The sequence below is a fragment of the Phocoena phocoena genome, chromosome 5 (genome assembly GCF_963924675.1).
Source record: "Phocoena phocoena chromosome 5, mPhoPho1.1, whole genome shotgun sequence".
Taxonomy (NCBI): Eukaryota; Metazoa; Chordata; class Mammalia; order Artiodactyla; family Phocoenidae; genus Phocoena; species Phocoena phocoena.
This window is the reverse complement of record NC_089223.1, coordinates 67,550,491-67,572,347: the sequence shown is the minus strand read 5'-3', so window position 1 is coordinate 67,572,347 and position 21,857 is coordinate 67,550,491. Positions and strand designations below refer to the sequence as shown.

The window sequence follows — 21,857 nt, the reverse complement described above, 5'->3', positions numbered from 1 at the left end:
AAAAAGAAAACTGCTTAAAGATACTAAATGCTATAGTGCTTTTACCATGGATTCTAAAGCCTCTGGTACTAATATGCTAATATTTGTAGTTGGCCATGACCCCCAAATTATTCTTCTGACTTTCTTGAAAAAATAAAATTAGTCCTTTATCATCTTGAATTAATTTTGTTCCCATGGTGAATCACACTCATATCGTCACATTTATATAAACTCAATCCTTTGTCTAATTTGTTATGATTTAAAATTTAATTTTATAAGATGATGGCCATTTCACCTAATTTTATAACACTGATTTTTACCAATAAGAATAATTTTATTTACAAAGAGAACTAGGGGCTTCCCTGGTGGCACAGTGGTTAAGAATCTGCCTGCCAATGCAGGGGACACGGGTTCAAGCCCTCCTCCAGGAAGATCCCACATGCCGCGGAGCAACTAGGCCCACAAGCCACAACTACTGAGCCTGCACTCTACAGCCCGCAAGCCACAACTACTGAGCCCACGTGCCACAACTACTGGAGCCTGCACACCTAGAGCCCATGCTCCGCAACAAGAGAAGCCACCGCAATGAGAAGCCTGCGCACCGCAATGAAGAGCAGCCCCCGCTCACCACAACTAGAGAAAGCCCATGCGCAGCAACAAAGACCCAACACAGCCAAAAATAAAATAAATCTATTAAAAAAATAAAGAGAGAACTAGCTTTATAATCTTCAGCAAGTCACTGCAACTAAGAACATTGATGTATAAGATGAAAACAACAGATAGTATTTATTGGACACTTTCCATGTCCTGGGCATTATCGTATTTAATTCTCACCACTCTTTTACACAGAAGGAAAGAATTAGTGGGTAATAACTTGCCCAAGTTACACGGCAAGTAAATGACACAGCTGGAATAAAAACACTTGCCGTGGTTATCTCCCAGTTTATTGTAATGACCAGCTGGTACAAGGGATACAGAGTTCTTCGTGCATTTTGAAGAGATCTAAGTATGTGATGATGGCACATAATAACGTCGGATAAAGACATGACAAATTATTCAAGAAACAATTTATAATATATGGGGTCAAGAACTAACCCACGAGTAATATATACTCCTCCTTAAGATTGATCCAACCATGTATCGATATTTCAATACTCCTGGGGCTGTCCATCTCATCAAAATAAAACTAAATCACATTTTAATACATGTATATTATGTGGGACAAAAGTAAAAGTCCTATTAAATTCAACATACGCTATATTGATTACTCTTTGGAGCTATTAAACTCTACACGATTACTCTCTGGAGCTATTAAACCCTACACAATTTTTTTTTTTTTTTTTTTTTGCGGTACGCAGGCCTCTCACTGCTGTGGCCTCTCCCGCTGCGGAGCACAGGCTCCGGACGTGCAGGCCCAGCGGCCATGGCTCACGGGCCCAGCCGCTCTGCGGCATGTGGGTTGCTCCCGTACCGGGGCACGAACCCGTGTCCCCTGCATCGACAGGCGGACTCTCAACCACTGCGCCACCAGGGAAGACCCCCTACACCATTTTGATACGGGAGAAAATTGGGTTCGTTTGTCATGATATTTCAGAACGTTCTATTGATCTTTACTTCATTTTCTATAGTTCAATTAGTTTTGAAGAAGCTAAAAAGACTTGCCTTTTATTAGGAAAGAGAAAACCTACATGGGATTTTTTTTTTTAAGTTATTGTTGAATTTGTTACAATATTGCTTCTGTTTTATGTTTTGGTTTTTTGGCCCCAAGGCATGTGGGATCTTAGCTCCCCTACCAGGGATCAAACCCACACCGCCTGCATTGGAAGAAGAAGTTTTTTTTTTTTTTGCAGTACGCGGGCCTCTCACTGCTGTGGCCTCTCCCGTTGTGGAGCACAGGCTCCGGACGCACAGGCTCAGCGGCCATGGCTCACGCGCCCAGCCACTCCGCGGCATGTGGGATCTTCCCGGACCGGGGCACGAACCCGTATCCCCTGCATCGGCAGGCGGACTCTCAACCACTGCGCCACCAGGGAAGCCCTGGAAGAAGAAGTTTTAACCACTGGAGTGCCAGGCAAGTCCCTGGACTATTATTTTTTTTAAGGAAGAGAAGGAAAAGAAGGATGAAGACAAGGACAATGGGGCGGGGGAAAGGACAAGAGAGGAGGAAGGGGAAGAGGAAAAAGAAAAACCTCCAAGGGGTTATCTGTGCACTGAAGTTCTGAAGTCAATGCAATTAAGAGCAACTTTTAGGGCTTCCCTGGTGGCACAGTGGTTAAAAATCCGCCTGCCAATGCAGGGGACACACGGGTTCAAGCCCTGGTCCGGGAAGATCCCACATGCCGCGGAGCAACTAGGCCCGTGAGCCACAACTACTGAGCCTGCACATCTGGAGCCTGTGCTCCGCAACAAGAGAGGCCGCAATAGTGAGAGGCCTGTGCACTGCGATGAAGAGGGGCCCCCGCTTGCCACAACTAGAGAAAGCCCTCGCACAGAAACGAAGACCCAACACAGCCAAAAATAAATAAATAAATTAAAAAAAAAAAAAGAGCAACTTTTAGATGAGAAGAGAGACACTGGTAAGTAGAAGAAAATCATGGGAAACAAAGGAGAAGAGGCACAATACAGCCTGACTGTCAGTGCACAGAGTTTGCAATTTCTTTTGCAGGAAGAAGAAATATCTCTATGATTTAACTAAGTAAAGAAGTGCAAATGCTGATTACCAAACCACTCACAAGACCTACATTTAGCACACGAGAAATGCCAGGGATCAACCACAATGAGGCCTCGTCCAAGTCCATTCATGGTACAGTGTTTCTGGTCCTCAGCTCCTCCTATATCCTTACTGACCTCAGCCTTAGCATCTTAGGATCCCAGCTGAACTAAGAGATCACAGAAGGCAAATCTGGCTTTCAGAAAGCACAACCCTCAGAGGAAAGTTCTTTTTCACCTCTACTAAAAGAAACCTTTATGGAAGGTACAAATTAAATTGTTTTTATCTTTGATTAACGCATTTATCTATGTCACGTATTCAAAATTATTTTTAAACAAAACAAAGCCAAAAAAGTTATTTTTATTTTCAGATTTCGGATATTCAGATTTCAGTGTCTTTTCACATATATTGTAAAAACAAAGGCAAAGTATAAATGATTACATAATTCAAATATTTTTATATTAGCTATGTTAAAAAAGACTATCAAATCAATTAACTTTTATATCTTAACATTTGCTGTTTCCTGCTGTATTATATATTCTACTCCATTTTATACAACAGAAACAAAACTCCCTGTCCGAACACGTCATGTGCTGTGCAAAGTATGATTTTTTTTCTTTTAGGTAGCCTGACTTTTTTTCAAAACACTACAGTGTGCATGACTGGAACTATATGGAACATTTTTGAATGACGTATATAACTTTAAAGACTACAAACTACAAAAACACTTTCATATCAGTACAGGTATTTTCTTTTTAATATGCATTTATTTATTTATTTTGGCCGTACCAGGTCTTAGCTGCGGTAGGTGGGATCTTTTAGTTGCGGCATGCAGGCTCTTAGTTGTGGCAATGGGAACTCCTAGTTGCAGCATGCATACGAGATCTAGTTCCCCAACCAGGGATTGAACCCGGGCCCCCTGCACTGGGAGCGTGGAGTCCCACCCACTGGACCACCAGGGAAGTCCCTCAAATCAGTACAGGTATTTATACATATACTTGTACTGACTGTGAATAGTAAAAATATATAACATGATATCTGACACTATTTACCTATTTATATCTTTACTATCTATGCCATTCAGATGTTGAGCTCAGGAGTGCAGTACCTACAACAAGGCCACCCAACAGCAGGCATTCTAATATTCACTGAATGAATAAACATAAACAACTCATTATCCTGAGGTCTTCTCGCTTGTCTGAAAACCATTTGCACTTGACAACTCAGTCTTACTCAAGTCAAATCACCCCCGTTCCTCAACTATCACTGCACAATTATTACATGTTGAAATGCAGGCTTGAGGGCTACACAGAGAATTTCTGTGAAAGTGGAGGCAAAAAGGGATTGGAGTAGGTGAATGACAGGTGGACTACAGTTGCTGCTAAAAGCCCAGATTTTACATACTTTTTATTCAGCTCTATTTTGCTAACATGATTTCATGTCTTGGATGGTAAACGAAGGTAGAAAAATGGGGAGTGATAGGTACCTCAGGCAATTGACAGAAGTATAATTAAATTATAGGAATTTTGTTTCCGTGAGTCAGAAGTTTACATATAACATCCTAAATAAGGTAACTGAAACATGAAGGCAAAATTAGCAAAAAATAAGAAATACAGACTTTGCAGAAACAAAAGAGCTTACCTGCTTTAGAACTTCAACTAAAACTAAACAAAAAATGAAATCTACTGCTAAGTCTCTTCTTTCAAGAAGATAATCTCTTTCACGTTGCTGTTCATCCCTGAAACAAGAAGCCCAAATTAGGATTGCATTAAAACTATAAGTTCTCAAATAGCTCTTGGTTAGTACTTCATGTTATTTACTGAGTTCCTAGTACATATGGCGTCCCACAGCAATCGTTACAAGTTTTTATAATAACCCAATGTATGTATTACATGTTCTTATGTTCTTTCTCTTTTTGTACATTAGGAACTTATATGCACATCTCACTATTACATCTGTCAGAAATTAAACCTAATCTAAAAGAATTAGTAAGAGGAAGAAAAACACGGAAATACAGTGCCAGGTCATTTTTTTCACAAATGTAAGTTGAAAAATCACAAGTGGCATCTACTTAAGTACAATTCTAAACCATGGGCCATCACCTGAACACAAATAGATGTTTTACTTAAAGCCATGATCTCCCTGGGAAATTTGAAGAAGGAGAAGACGAGTTCGAGGATTTAACACCAAGAAGAGTCTCGTGGTATAAGAATTTAGGGTTTTGGCAGTCTTCCTGTATCGCAACAACTGTTTCCCTTCACAAACCACGTGAACAGGACTTCCTCTGAATATTTTCTTAACTCCTTCCATGACTGTTAAGGCTCCTCACTGAACTACAGAAATTCAGTTTTGCGTGACTAGTCCCAGTGACGACTCCTGTAGGGCAGCACCTACTTTAACGGATATCTTTCCTCGATTTACAGTTTAAGTATGGACTATCTTTTCCCCTTGTTACCACTTCATAACAAAAGTAACCAAACAATAACAATCGTCAGTTGATAACACTATTACCTGCTTCATTGGAAGTGTTTTGAGCCCAGGTCAAACAGTAGAAAATGAGCCACTTACCCCTTAGATTTTGTGCTAGACCGAGGCCTATACTCATAAGACTCATCTTCAGCTCCATTCTGGCGTCTGTACCAGTCAAACAAGGTGCGAAGTAAGGAAGGGAGACAGTGCTCTGCTACTGAGCTCATAGAGCTTATCAACTGAAAATACAAGACGTTACCAGAAGTAAAATACAACATCAAAGTGCCATGCTCCTCAGGCTACTAGCAATCACTTAGAAATGAGTAACAGTTCTAGAATAAAAATACACTAAACGCAGTAACTCCAAAGCAATACATGTGTTTTAAAATAAAAGGGAAAAAAATAAATACATAAAATGCCACTTACATTTAAATATTAAAAAAAAATGAAATAAAATAAGGGCTAGGGGTTTAGCCAAGTAATAAAGTGAGCTAAGTTTCACCGGCTATTAACATTTATCCAAATCCATTCAGTTTAGCTCAGAGACTTTCCACCTTTTTCCTGCCTCCATATGCTACTCACATGTGTAAAAACTTGACCATCAGTAACATCCCTAATTACACACGTGACACCTCTGGGTGAACTGTATAACACAGAACATGAAACAACCACATCTACTTCCTCCCCCCCACCCACCCCCCACCCCCCCGGGGCCAGTTCCTCTCTGCTCATGTGAGTGAAATGTTCTAAAATGTTGCCACTAGAAGGGATGAAGAGATGCAGAAACAGAGAAGGCTACACCATGTTAGAACTGGGGAAAAAGCTCCACTTTATTCTGTGCTGATACGACACCGAACAGAGAATTATAATTACACAATTAATTCGTGATACAAATAAACATATTAGAAATGTGTTATATATATGCTTTTAAAGCTTAGAATATATAAATGAACAGCAGAAAGATAAATGAAGTGGGGTGGACACCTGCAACTCGATTTGAGGCATCCCTTAAACTACCTGAATTGTAGGTGAGTTATCAGATTCATTTCATGAATGAACCCAACTTGCCTGTAGTGGTGGTAAGAGGTACACCAGCTACCATTAGTCAACCCTAAGGTCACTCTTCATCTTGAGGATCCAGAGAAAAAACATTCTCTCTTCATAAGAGACTCTGTATCTGATTCAACCCATTGCTTGTAAAATTAGTATTTTAAAATTAGCATACGGTAAAGCATGCTTCACTTTGTTTTGTTTAACTAAGGAACTACGGGTTGCAGCAATACTCAAGGTCTCGTTCAGTTCCACGACTGTAGGAAGTATCAGTTAATGAAGATAAATTGATAGCTCTAGGAATTAAACATTTATTTTTCCTAATATTTTATATTTCTCATATAAAAAAGAATGAAACAGTTTATGTATGATATTTTTTCTCTTTTTCATGATCTCTGCCTTCCTTTAATCATGCTTTTATTTATAAATTACCATAACGTGACAGGTGAATAGTTTCTAATATAGGGAATTAAAGTAAAAACAAGATTCTGATTTTATTTAACCACTTTTGAAAATTTATATTTCATTAACAATGAACAATACCACTCAAAGGAAATCCCTTTTAATACCTAAAGAAGGAACAACAAAACACCATCTGCTACTGTAAATACATAGTAAAGCAGTTTACCCCACTCATAGCTTTTTATTGTGGAAAAAATCAAAGTATGGAGCATGATAATATATAGATTTATTAATCATTTACATAAAAAAAGAAATGGAAGTTTTCCTTAAAACGTTGTTTAATAAGATTTCATATTGATTGTTGATTCATCATTAGTAAAATGGATTCAAGATGTGAATAATCTAAATACCTTTAAAATAATATATTAATAATATATTAATTAATTAATAACTAGTAACAATTAGTACCTTTTGTAATGGCGTTAAGATTTGAAAAGGGTTATATGAGGTGATCTTATTATTACTGTAACAGAAAACTAGCCTTCTTATTTATGGTTTCTTCTTAGACCAGTGGCTATTTACTAAGTGTGTGCTTCAGAATCACCTAGGGAGCTGCTGCAAAATACAGGTGCCAGAGCACTGCTCTTGGTGATTCGGAGTCAGCAGAACTGGAGTGGGATCCAGAAACAAAGCATTTTGGTAAGCCTCCACCAAGCAATCCTAACCAGTCATCTTCATCTAATCAAGCAGACTAATATGAACATTAACTTCGATTTCCTAGATACATAATTATGAGAAGGGTAGCTCGGGAATACTAGATGGCAACAGAAAGCTGATCTGGGTTATTGGGTTTTGCAGACAATCAATCAACATATAATGAAATAAGTCTTGAGCAAACGTAATTATGACAAAAATAACACTTGATCTAACATTCAAAATCAGCAAGAGGAAAGAACTGACATTAGAGGATTACCACTAAATTTGAGATATTGGTATTATATAAAAAGGTTTTTGGTTTCGCAGGGTTTTTTTGGAGGGGGAGGGTTGGCCATTGTATATCTTCCTTTTTAAGCTTCTTTGGCTTTGACACAGACAGTCCACTTGGCCTTTGCACAAGCACAGATACAAGTAGTTAATGCCTCTTAGGGCAACCCTCAACTGCTGGAGATGGGGGCTGCAGATAAATGCTCCAGCCCTCCATTCTTCAGAAAGACAAAAAAGGGTGACATTCTGTATGATTCTCAGAATGGAATGAACCCCCAGTGCCCAGAGCAGTGATCCCTATCAGTTCTTCCTCTTCCCTGCCTCAATCTCTCAAGTCTCCTCCTTGGAATCTCTTTCCAGAACCAAGTCCTTGTCTCTGGCTCCGTCTTCAAAATGGGGTGGAAAGGGAGAACCAGGCTGGATGTTTCAGTATAAAGGTTCTGATACCCCCAAAAGGAAAAAATAAATGTTAAAAGGTCAAATATTATTATGTAAAAATTGTATACAAGGAAAGATTGAGGGATATGACTGGAAATCTTTTAAGAAGTTTTCAAAGGGCATATAGTAAAGAGGGTACCAATGAAAAGCAAAGTTTTAAAATGCTTAATGAATAGAAATCAATAAAGTTCACAGCTCATTCTATGAAGTTCACAGTTCATAACTCATTCTATTTGTTCTGTTAAAAAACAGACTACCAGTTCCAGACTGAATCTAGTGTATAAAAACATACAGGACCACTAAACAAAATAAATAAATTTCTTAATATTGGATGTATTTGGATCAGACTGTGTGGATAAACATTTTCCTTTCAGGAAAAAATATTCCCCCTACATTGGCATACCTGGTCAAACTGAAGATCTTCACCCCTCTGAAGAGATCTAGATAATAGCTTCTCCTACAATTGAAAAAAAAAAAGTATATATGCAAAATATTAGAAATCTTACTGATAATAAACAGTTGAGATTCGTAAGATGGTTTTGTTTTTGTTTTATCTGTAATTAGATTGTTTCAAGGAAAGGTTCTAATCTGCTAATACAAACAAAATTTAATATTACTAGTTTAACTTAGAATAGCGTACCTAGCATGACCCCTTCTGTCAGCCTTTCTACCTACTTGCCTTGCTGCTTACCCCACATATAGTTACCTAACTTACTGAACATAAGAGATGTCTCAAATTATGTTCACATATATTATGACTGATTCTTCTGTGGAGATTTTTTAGGATGATTTTCTAAACTTTCTACTTTATGCTTTTTTTATTGAATTTTTATTCAATATATTTATTGAAATATATCACAGGAAAACAAATGCCATTTTTCCATGAAAAAACTGGAATTTTGAAATATGTATATTCTGAAGCTTATCTATCCAAGAGCCCCAATTTCCTTCTCTCATTTATTGCTATAACTTCATGAAAATAAACTCACAAATGTATCTGCCACTGAAATTTAAAAATTCCTAATCTAACTATCAGAGAAGCACACATTTCTAACTAATTTAATTGGGCTCAGTAAAATACCTGAATTCCACAGCGCTTGACTTTCTTAACAGGGAAAGGTTTTTGGCATGTCCTTGGCACTTGAGACCTTATATGCTAAGCACACTTTGGTAATTATCTTGCAGACAAGTCGTCAATTTCTAAAACCAAGTATTATACACTACAAACATGTAACACGATGAGGATCCCATCCAATAATATATAGGCCCAATTAACTACCTCTAAAGTTTAAGTAAAACAGTGAGTCTCATAGCAAGTCCAATAGAACATTGGTTGTTTTTTTTTTTTTTCGGTTTTGTTTTTTTAGAACGTTGTTTTTAAAAGTATGTAAAAGTTTGAAAATTACTGAGCTATCCTAATGTGAATTGTGTATTTAAAACCTGGGCTGGGGGTGGTGTAGGAGAGATAATAAGCTGTTTCTTACCAACTTATTTGACTTATTTGATCCCCCTCACTTGATCCCTCTTTTCACTGTAATATTAAATTTAAAGGTCTTCAGTAATATTTTGAGGAGTGTTGATCTAAGTAGTTTATTACTCACATAGGGTGTTTATACAATAAAGTATGGCCAAGCAGACTAAAAGAGAGCAATAACCTTCTCAGAAACACTTACATTGTTTTCTTATACCTCATACTTTTCACTTCTCAACAAACTCATGCTTTCGCAAAGATTTCTGAAGATCTAACACACTCACAGAGCTTTCCCTAAACCAAAAAGTGAGGATGAGTTATTTTTTCCATAATAAGAACTCAGAAATGATGTTTGAATGCAAAAGAACACTCATGTTACCATTAGTACAAAAATATGAAGTAAGTGTACTGCACTAAATTCTGTATAAATTACTAATCAAGGACTCTGTATTAACCTCTCGCTTTGATTACAGTATGGTTGAGGATGGCCTAATCGTTGTCAAGCAGATGTACTTTCAATGTGAGATTTTGAAAGGATAACTATTTAAAACATGTTTATAGTACATGCAACCCATTGCCACACAACTAAAAAGAATGCAAATTATTCTCTATATTCACATATAAACGAATGCAAAGACTTATGTACCAGAATGTTTACTGTAGTATTTTTTTTTCACAGTAGCCTCAAGTTGGGGTAAGTCCCAAACAGCTTATCCATAGAGACTGGTAAAAAAAAAAATTTACAGTACTTTCTTTTATTGAAATAATATTCAACATTAGAGAGAAAGAGACAAATATATATGGGCTGATAATAGAACAATCTCTGATTTACATTGTTAAAATAAAAATAGGGACAGAAAAAATATACATATAAAAACTCCCGGGCTTCCCTGGTGGCGCAGTGGTTGAGTGTCCGCCTGCCGATGCAGGGGACATGGGTTTGTGCCCCGGTCCGGGAAGATCCCACATGCCGCGGAGCGGCTGGGCCCGTGAGCCATGGCCGCTGAGCCTGCGTGTCTGGAGCCTGTGCTCCGCGGCGGGAGAGGCCACATTGGTGAGAGGCCCGCGTACCGCAAAAAAAAAAAAAAAAAAAAAAAAAAAACTCCCATTTGTGTTTTTTTTTAAAAAAGAGATGGAGGGTGCTACAGAGATTGATAAATAATAGACATAAAAAATGGTATACTGAAAACTATGGACAGTGATTATCTTGATCCTGAATGGAAGGGTCATTATTTTTATTACATAACCTTTAAAACTATTTCCACTTTTTATAATGTTATTATTTCATAAGAATATAATAGATCAATAAAGAATCTAAGGTGCACAATCCTTTACACTCTAATTTGATCCTTTAGTATCTACGTATAGAGGACCAACAGCAACATGTAGCTTCCAGGGAAAGCAAAAGAATTTACTGAACAGATTTTCGCAGCATAACAATGATACTGAAATATTTCAGTAATTTGCAACTAAAGATGGCAATCTCTCCTAAACAATCCCTGTCCTTGTAGAGCTAAGAGTCTAATGACAGAGCAAAGAAAATATATATTATCTTAGACAGACTTTATAGGATAGGAAGTTGTAATGGAGGTGAAGATTTTAGAATGACCACTGAGAAGATGACATTTAAGTCACAATCAAAGGGAAGTGAGTAAGCTTGCCACGCAGAGTGAAGGAAAGATAATCCAGTCAGTACCTTGGAACTCCCCAAAGGCTCAGGAACTGGAGAATTTCAGTACTATGAAAGTGTGGGTGAAGGTGAAGTTAAAAATAAGAGGACTGGTTGAACGATAGTTTAGGAAACATTTAGACCCTCCCTCCCATTCCCTTCACCCACTCTACTTAGCAGGTTGGCTGTCCCTCCAACCTACTCACAGAGGAACCGCCGCCCTTCTTACGAAAGGGCAAAACAGAGATGTCGACCGGGGGATACTACAGTTGAAGACAATGTACCACACTGAAGACAGGGAGCTTAAGTAAAAAGGTATATACTAAATATCAAAACCCCCAGTTATCTTCTGTCTCTACATCCCCAGAATGCTAGCAGCCAAGTCTAAACCCTCCCATTTGGGCTACTGAAGGACTCTTCCAAGGGACTCTAGCTTCCAACAAAAGATCTGACATTGATGGTTCAGATGATTACACACTAAAGACCACAGTCAAAAAGGCCCCTCCATGTACACAGAGCTTCCAATCAGCTATTTAGTGCCTCAATCATAATAAATAACATATAATATGTTATAATAAGCATGTGAGGAGAAGTGGAAACTAACAGAAAAATGCAGTTTGGAGGAAATAAGAGATCAGGAACTCTTTAAAATACATATTTAATATTATCAAAAAAACAGTGGACAGTACAGAGTTGTAAAAATGCTGGGCCTAAACCAAGTACATACAGTCTAAATCAGCAGGTGATTGGTTAAAGCCCTTTTTCCTCTTTTCTTTTCTGGTCACTGGCAATCTAAAACAGTAACAGATAAGCTTGGATGTGTCCGGATCATTACCCAGTATTGAGCTACCTCCTTTTAGGAAGAAAGAAACCTAAGGTATTTGATTGCATAGTTTGCAAGCTGCAATTTTATTCAATGGTTGCCCTTCCTTGTTTTTTGTGGGGTTTTTTTTGCGGTACACGGGCCTCTCACTGTTGTGGTCTCTCCCGTTTGGGAGCACAGGCTCTGGACGCACAGGCTCAGCGGCCATGGCTCACGGGCCCAGCCACTCCGCGGCATGTGGGATCTTCCCGGACCGGGGCAGGAACCCGTGTCCCGTGCATCGGCAGATGGACTCTCAACCACTGTGCCGCCAGGGAAGCCCTGCCCTTCCTTCTTGAGTCTTCCTTCTAAGATAAAAATGAAATTGTGGCTGAAGTCAAGCTCAGCTAATCTTCGAATCTGTTGCCTTCCTTAACCTCCTTTTATTGTGGCTTCTAATATGAGAATGAAAAGGCCAGTTCTCTCATTTTAGTGATTGATTAAATTCTTTTAGCAAAAGCCATTCACATTTGTGCTTCTAAGTTTTCATGTAACCTACTGTCCATCTGACCATGAGACATGCTAGCCTCCTTTTATGTAACAACTCGTGGATGCTGTTTTCTTTAAAGAGACCCCATGACAGTTTCATTCAAGAACGCAAGAGAGTCATCTTGAATGGCTGTTTATTACTGGAAAGGGTACAAAATAAATTTCAAAATAAATGAGATCACAATAAGCGCATTTGAAGCTATAATAAAAACCTTGTGATAATGTTAGATTAAATGTATTTTCCTTATCTAATCTTGAGGCTGGGTAAACGATACACCATCTACTCAGACTTGGACATAAATGAAACAAAGCTGGAAGAGATCTGATTCAGACAAGAAGAAATTATGCTGGTATATAGGAGTGAGGCGGGTAAAATCTGTAAAATATGATGGGTATTTTCTCAGCCAGTGTTTGTCCTTGGCTGCTGTCGTCTACAACACTGGGGGTTTTCCTGGTGTGTCAGAAGGAGTAAGCAGGGATGCCTCTTTTCTCTTAAGTGTGATGATGGGGTAGAAACACCTATTTTCTAATGGAATCCTCACCACTACTCACCATAACTTAATAATCTCATTTTCAATTACACAGCAGATGTTTCTGAAATTAACTGGTAAATGAATGAATAAAATATAGTCAACATCAGACTATTCTGAAAGAACTATCAGAAGCTCTGGCTAACACAATGATACTATGCTTTGTTAGAAGAAAAAGGGCACAGGCCACAGCAATGTTCTTAAGGCTATATTCAATTTAAAATACAAACTTTTACTAAGCACCTACCACCAAGGGCAGTGCTGCAGGTACAGAGGAAAGAGAGACCTGGTTCCTGGTATCAAGTAGCTCACATCAGAAAAGATAAACATGTAAGCAATTAACCATAATATGACAATGTCAGAATCGAGGAGTATGAACAAATTATTATGGCAAAACAAAGATTCATTTAGTTTGGGGAAGGATCACCATGTTAGAGGGAACATGTGGGAAGTTGGAAGAATGAGTAGAGGTTTAAAAACAGGAATTAAAAGCATTTTAAGACTTCCCTGGTGGCCCAGTGGTTAAGAATCCGCCTGCCAATGCAGGAGACACGGGTTCGAGCCGTGGTCCGGGAAGATCCTACATGCCGTGGAGCAACTAAGCCCATGTGCCACGATTACTGAGCCTGTGCTCTAGAGCCCACAGGCCACAACTACTGAAGCCCACGCACCTACAGCCCATGCTCCGCAACAAGAGAAGCCACTGCAATGAGAAGCCCGCGCACCACAAAGAAGAGTAGACCCCGCTCACCACACTAGAGAAAGCCCACGTGCAAAAACGAAGACCCAACGCAGCCAAAAATAAATAAATAAACGACATAAAAATAAAATGACACTTTGAACAAAAAAGCATTTTAGATTGAGAGAAAAATAAAAAATACATCAGAACAACAGAATATATAGAGAATACTTTTTTTTTTTTTTTGCGGTACACAGGCCTCCCACTGTTGTGGCCTCTCCCGTTGCGGAGCACAGGCTCCGGACGCGCAGGCTCAGCGGCCATGGCTCACGGGCCCAGCCGCTCCACGGCATGTGGGATCTTCCCGGACCGGGCCACGAACCCACGTCCCCTGCATCAGCAGGCGGACTCTCAACCACTGCACCACCAGGGAAGCCCTAGAGGATACTTTTAAGTGTCACAGCACACATCAGGATAGGAGAATCATGAGACATTACACAAACTGTAACGAGACTGTGAAGAGGCTGAAGTGACTCACCAAGAACTTTAATTTAATCCATAGCAATGAAAAGGAAGCAAGATTTCTAAAGCAGAAAGGCAATAATATTTGTATTTTAGATGAGGAAAAGTCTGGTGAGAACAAGGAAAATGGGAAGGAAGTGGACCACTTCTTGACTGCGTAGAAAGCTAATGCAATGGCCTAATATGACAGAACTTGGCCCTGAGCTAGGACAGTAACAATGGCATTGGGAGAAAAAAGGAGAAAGATGGAAAATCACCATATTATAGACTCATTCAAATTAGGTAGTTTCACTCGTATTTTAACTGTTTTACTCTGAAGACTCTCACATTTCAAAATTAAAATTCCTTTAAGAATATAAAATATTTTCGAGCTCTTAGGACCATAGCACATGGTGCTGTTTAAAAATAGCTTATAAAATAGGTAAAAGTTTTAAATATGTGCTGTGTAAGCTGCAAATTGCTGAGGCCAGCTGATTGCTGAGGGTTCATTATACTATAATCTCTACTTTTATCTAAGTTTAAAAATTTTAATAAACATTTTTTCAGGCTTATTGAGATATAAGTAATAAAAGTGTAATATATTTAAAGTATACAATGTGATATATACATATATACTGTGAAAGGATTCCCACCTTCAAGTTAATTAAAACATCTATCACCTCACATATTCACTTTTTTCTTTCTTTCTTTTTTTGGTGAGAACACTTAAGTTCTACTTTCTTGGCAAATTTCAGTTATACAATATAGTATTATCAACCATAGTCACCACGCTCCATAAACTTTTTATAATGTATTTTTTAAAAAGTGGTTCCCTTTCTGACTGTACATTATTTAAGTAGGCTAGTGTAGCGATCTATCATGTAATTCATAGACCATGGATGAAGAAAATAACATTTTATAGAGTAAGTACATTTCTAATCAAGCCTTATAATCACTAATTCATATCTATAGACTCTTGTAATCCTAATTTCTAAAACAGAATTTTATATTATATACATGCTGTAAAATATATATACATTGGTATAAAAACATTAATTTGATATGCAGAAAGTAATCGTGGAATGACTTAAATTGAATATAGTGAGATGCACAGCTTTAAAATATACATTTTGGTTAATGATCTTTTACCTATAATTATTTATTAAACCTCAAATACATTATTTCATAGATGCTTTCTTCAGAATAGTTTCCTCTATTTAATGATCAGAAAGAAACTCGAGGCATGCATGTACCCACACACATACCATCATATTATGAGTAATGTTAAGTCCTACTTCACTAAGAAAATTATGAAGCTATGATACTTCCTCAACTTCCCTTCTTTCTTAGGTCATCATTATTCTCTTTTCCGTTCCTTTCCTCCCTTCCTTCTGAGGAAGGACAGCAGACTGAGTTAAGCCTAACTCTTCACTCTGCTGCTTATTGGCTTTGGGCTTCAGACAAGTAACAAACCCTCTGAGTCTCAAAGTGGCAGTGAAGACCTATCGCTAATCCAGTTGTGTAAGGAATAAATAAATTTTAGCTATTACATCCTCTACCTCCATCTTCATTATCATCAGCGTACTTCTAACCTACCAGCGTGATCTTGATACATCCCATATCCATCCCCTTCAAACCCAAAGAGTTGCTTCCTAAAGTTATATCATTCTGCTAAAACTGTTCTCAGGTTGTTTAATTTCCAAGTCCAATATGCTCCTCCTCAGTGTTCACTGTGTTCTGCCTCTCTATATTATTTGGCAATAATGATGCTATTCTATACTCTCTTCCCTTGATATTATCATGTGCTCTTTTAGCTTTATCACCCTCATGTAGATGATGCCAAAATCTATACTTCTTGTGAGTTCCCAAAAGGAATCTCCAGCTACCAATCAAATAGTTCCACATGGTTTAGATCGCTAGTAGCTCAAGCTTAACATACACAAAGGAAAAAATTATCTTAATCACCTTTACTACCCCAATAACATTCCTGTTTTCTTTACCTAAGTAAATACACTACCATCTTTTCTAACACTTCAAAAAATCTTTGACCCTTCACTCTCACTCGAAACACCTACTCCTATTTAATTATGTGTCAAGTTCTACTGATTCTGCTTCTGTTGTTTATCTCACTTTTTTCTGCAACCACTTCTCCACTGTTAATGCCCTAGTTCCAAGGCTCTTTTCATTCCAGCCTGAATTACATACAATAACTAAATAGTCTTTGCCTTTCATCTGTTCTCCCTCTTACTGCCCAACCACTGTATTATCTATCATAATAGCCACCACAATTCGTTAGAATCCAACCCAGACATTTGTTTTTGGTCTTTTTCTTCGTTCGTCACCATAAGCTCGACTCGCACAGAGCTCCTCACATTCTTTAAGTATTCTCGTGTACTGTAAGTTCAAAGCTGTTTACATGTTCATTATAAGTCTGGCTACTGTCACATCATTAACTCACAGAATGTTTTAGGTTTTCTCTTATGTTTTATCTGTCTCAACAATTCCCATTGGTGAAATCCATTTTTGTTCTTTGGTGACCTGCAGTAACTTATCAAAGTGGGTTCTAGAGTCATTACAGCTTTTTAGAACATCACTTTACTACTGGGCTATCCCTTAATTTTTTTTGAAGACTTTATTTTTGAGAGCAGTTTTAGGTTCACAGCGAAACTGAGTGGAAGGATAGACTTCCCATATTCCCCTGTGCCCTTACACGCGTAGCCCCCACCATTATCAACATTCCGTGCCAGAGGGGTGCATCTGTTATAACAGATGAACCTACACTGACACAGCCTAATCATCCAAAGTCTACAGATTGCACTACAGTTCACAACAGGTGTTGCATATTCTATGGGTTTGGACAAATGTATAATGACATGTATCCACCATTATAATAGCATACAGAATATATTCATTGCCCTAAAAATCCTCTGTGTCTGCCTATTCATCCCACCCCTACCCCTGCCCAACCCCTGCCAACCACTGATCTTTTACTGTCTCCACAGCTTTGCCTTTTCTAGAATGTCATATAGTTGGAATTATACAGTACGTACCCTTTTCAGATTGGCTTCCTTTAATATTTTTTCAGGTATATTATTTTCTTTGGAAAATTTGTAATATAATGGTTAATGCAAGTCAAGAAAATATTGGATTTATAGGTCAGCTCTACTCACCAAGGGTTCAGCCATTACAACTTCAATTTTCTTTTCAGCTTGAACAGCAAATTCTGCAAAGAGGCTCTTGATGACATATTCACCAGGCTTGACATCTGGGTCAATCGTAATGCTTGACATGATGATATTCTTTTTCCCCAAAGTGGAATGAAAGTTGGAAGAAGTGCAGTACTTATTCACTTTGCTGACTTGTGCTGAAGCTAAAAATAAAAGAAAGAAAAGAACTCTACTTTAATAATCAACTCAATTAGGCCAACCATAACCACCCTATTTAATATGTATCCTCCCCCTAAATCCCATCCAGATATCCCAATCTGTATTACCAGACTCTATTTTTGTCTACTACACTTGTCACCTTCTAACATACTGCCCAACGTAACTATAATTTAGTTATATGTTACATTTACTATGTGCTATTTTTCTCCCTACCCTACTGTTGTAAATGCTATAAGAACAAAGATCCTCTTCTGTCTTTTTTGTTCACTGATGAATCCCAAGAGCCTAGAACAATGCCTGGTATATATACTAGGTATACAATAAATAAGTATTGAATGAACAAATGAATTCTAAACAAAGTTATGTGCAATGAAGGGAATAAAACATGACTCATAGGACTTTTCTTTGAATCCTTCAAAGGAGAGATAGGGATGATATCAACTGTGCCTGGCAAACAGTGCTTCACATCAAGTGTGGCACAAAGAGAGCACACGCCACTGCTTGCTGTTTATCTTCACCTGTTCTGTTCTCTTGACTGCCTGGGCAGTCTACCTGGCTTTTATCTACAGTTTATCCAGTCACCTCGATCTTCCAGGCTGTTGTATAATATAGACCCTCCCATTCTCTAACCTCAGCTTGTGGCATCCCTTTGGCCTGGAATATTCACAGAGAACCTGCAAGAATGTACTTCTCTCCCTCAGGCTGATCTCTAGATACTACCCTTTCAATACGCTGTCCTATAAGTAACTTCCTCCTTGAAACAGGAAGCAGAACACAATTTTTCAAACACTGAATTTCTGCTTACGTGTATGTGTGTGCATAACCACAGGACAATAAATTTAATCTAAATAAATACACTCCCAACTTATGAGGAATTGTTCCGTCAACCCCAAAAAAAAAAAAAAAACCCTACTCTACCAAACATAGTATGTGCCAAGATATCTGAAGGTGACTGTGATAACACCCAAAGAAAATTCTAGAAAGCAATATAAAGTCAGGTTATGGCAGTCACTTCAGAAAAAAATAATTTGCAAATTTAAGAAAAATAAATATTTTTGAAAGACTGAACTTCCGGGAGTTCCCTGGCAGTCTGGTGGTTAGGACTCCACACTTTCACAGCTGAGGGCCCGGGTTCAATCCCTGGTCGGGGAGCTAAGACCCCACAAGCTGTGCGGTGCAGCCAGGGGAGAAAAAAAAGACTGAACTTCCAAATACCAAAGAATGGCTTACTTTCATGTCCTATTCATTATCTTCGTTTACTTACTTTTTTTTTTTTTTTTTTTTTTTTTCAGTACGCGGGCCTCTCACTGTTGTGGCCTCTCCCGTTGCGGAGCACAGGCTCCGGACATGCAGGCCCAGCAGCCGTGGCTCACGGGCCCAGCCGCTCCGCGGCACGTGGGATCCTCCCGGACCGGGGCACAAACCCGTGTCCCCTGCATCGGCAGGCGGACTCTCAACCACTGCACCACCAGGGAAGCCCTACTTACTTATTTTTTATAGAACAGAATATTTTCCTCCAAGGTTAAGATTAGAAGTTAGTCATACATGATGCATAAATATTTAAAATAATCTAAAGAATGTTATAAACTGTTAATATTGCACCTAAAATAAATATCTTTGTATCACATAAAATTAAAATATAATATGTAATGTATTCTAGAACTAATATTATATAATAACAATTCAAAACAAAAATTCACAGTCCTTTGAACACAGTGCACACTATTTATTTTAAACAATGACTTGTTTGTTTACTCTGTTTCATGATCCAACACTGTGTATTACAAAGGAGAGAATGTGTTAACAAATGTCATTGTGGGGAAAGGAGATCTTAAATTTTAAAAATTTATTCTGAGTCATTAACAATATCCTATATTTTATATCCACACATGTTGAATAACTCTTGGGAATCATAAAATAGTGAAAAAGCCTACCCAGATAGTTTCTAGAATTTTAATTTTTACATTTTAGAAATAAAAATGAGGATGAAACACTTTTAAGATTTTGACTTATGGTAGTAGATACAAAATATATCTTTTAATTAAAATTCATAAGATCATAAGAGAGTTACAAAGTTTCTTTGGCTTTAACTTTACAATAAACATTTTAAACAAGAAGCTATGATAGACTTTGGCACTTGAATTCTAGATTTTGATGAAGTATAATCTTAATAACATTGTAACCTTTAAAGTCTCCTCAAAAAGAAAAAACTTTAGTTAAAATGACCTCTCAAAAACTCACCCTTACTGTCTTCTACTTCCTAAAAAATCATAAACATAAATTAAGCATAAACAAATATTCCTACGTATCATAATTGCATATTGTAAGAAATTTGCCAATACAGCCAAAAGTTTTAGGGAAACCAGTATTTATCTTCCAGATAAAGGTTTATCTTCCAAAGACCTGCATTATCTTCCAAAATAAAAATACTTCAATTTTTTAAAAAATCAAATTTTAATGAAAATTACTTATTAAGGGTTAATCACTTTTACCTTCATCCACAAAGCTCTAATGAAATCAGTTAGAAAAAGACCCACACTCCCAAACTGAAAACTGGACAAAGGACATGAAGAAACAAGCTACAAAAGATATAATAGAAGAAGCCAGTAACCATGAAAATAATATTTAACCTCACTAATATTTTAAAAATAAATAAAAATTAAATAATACTTTTCATTTATCAAAGTGGTTTCCCCCAATTGTGTATTTCACTATAATGTTCAGCTTTGGTGAAGATATGTGAATTTTTCTCATATTCTGCTAATAGTTAAGAAAAAGGGATGGTCACTCTAAGCAGGGTAAGAAGGCTAGTTTACCTAACTAGATTAACCTGATGTCACCAGACTGCTTGAGTTAAATATTTTATGAGGTTAAACAATCCTATTTCTCTACACGCTATTAAAAGTTTTTGAAAATTTTATATAAGCCTACGGGAGAATAAAGACATAAATGTTAGAGTGTAACTCTTAACACAATTCAGGCATTGAATTACAAGTTGTAAAAACCCAATGTCAGATTAAACATCCTTGGAATATAAATCTATAAAACACTGATAATAAGAATAAAGTAAGACCTGAATAATTAACATATAAAATTAAGATAAAATTAACCTAGCATGTATACTCTTTCTCTTAGATAAGGTGCAAATAAAACATAAATACAGTATTTTTAGACAGCTAACTATATAGCACTGTTCTTAGCATGTTTCATTTAAAAATTACCTTTTTCATGCTCATAGGACTCCTATACCTTTATAAGATAAACTGAACTTCAATGAAGGAGAACAGACAAGGGAGAAGAGACACAAAAACCCTAAGCTGATACATGTTTGGTTTCATTACTTTACAGCAGCGGTTGGTTCTCAGTGTTTTTCTAGCTCCATTATATTCTTATGCACAACACTAAACAGTAACATCCCCCAGAATGCACAGTGACTCAGTGACTGAGGTGTTTTAGATAAGGATGAGTAGGGGAGGGTGGTGGATGTAGTTTTAAAAAGACCCCAGTGGAGGGCTTCCCTGGTGGCGCAGTGGTTGAGAGTCTGCCTGCCGATGCAGGGGACACGGGTTCGTGCCCTGGCCCGGGAAGATCCCACATGCCGCGGAGCGGCTGGGCTCATGAGCCATGGCCACTGAGCCTGCGCGTCCGGAGGCTGTGCTCTGCAGCGGGAGAGGCCACAACAGTGAGAGGCCCGCGTACCAAAAAAAAAAAAAAAAAAAGACCCCAGTGGAGTCTATGAAAGCTGCCTGCAGTACCCTCACCCCCAAAAACAGGTCTTTAGGGATAAAAAATTACTACTTTGTGGTCATAATCTTATATATACATGCATATTACACACATATTTACGAAGAGATTTATATAATACAGAAAAGTAACAAAATACCACACAATTGCTTACTTATTATAATTATTTACTTATATTGGTTAGTAGTAAACATGTTGATGACAACCTAAGAAAGAAAAGGTATAAGGTAAATGGCCTTTGAACAAGACCAAAAGTCAAAAATATCTCTTATTTTAAAAGGCAAAAGCAAAATTCTTAGTTTAAAAAGCAAGCCTATCCCAGCAAGTTATTTTGTGGCTATCAACAAACCGATTCAGAAGTTTATATAAAGAGGCAAATGACCCAGAATAGCCAACACAATATTGAAGAACAAGAAAGTTGGAGGACTGACGCTACCCGACTTCAGAACTTACTTTAATGCTACAGTAAACAAGATAGTATGGTACTAGTGAAA

At 37.7% G+C, this 21,857-nt stretch overlaps 1 protein-coding gene across 1 annotated transcript in view; it reads right to left on the bottom strand.

Moving 5' to 3' along the window:
- The window catches only part of FRYL (FRY like transcription coactivator), a 135,280-nt gene extending 117,757 nt beyond the window's left edge, over positions 1-17,523 (bottom strand). Inside the window, exons 1-4 of the mRNA XM_065877145.1 lie at positions 17,404-17,523; positions 8,436-8,489; positions 5,258-5,397; positions 4,331-4,427 (exon numbers count right to left, since the gene is read on the bottom strand). Of these exons, the coding sequence (XP_065733217.1) occupies positions 4,331-4,427; positions 5,258-5,397; positions 8,436-8,489; positions 17,404-17,523 (411 nt within the window). The remainder of the gene's footprint in view (positions 1-4,330; positions 4,428-5,257; positions 5,398-8,435; positions 8,490-17,403) is intronic.
- Positions 17,524-21,857: the final 4,334 nt, after the last annotated feature.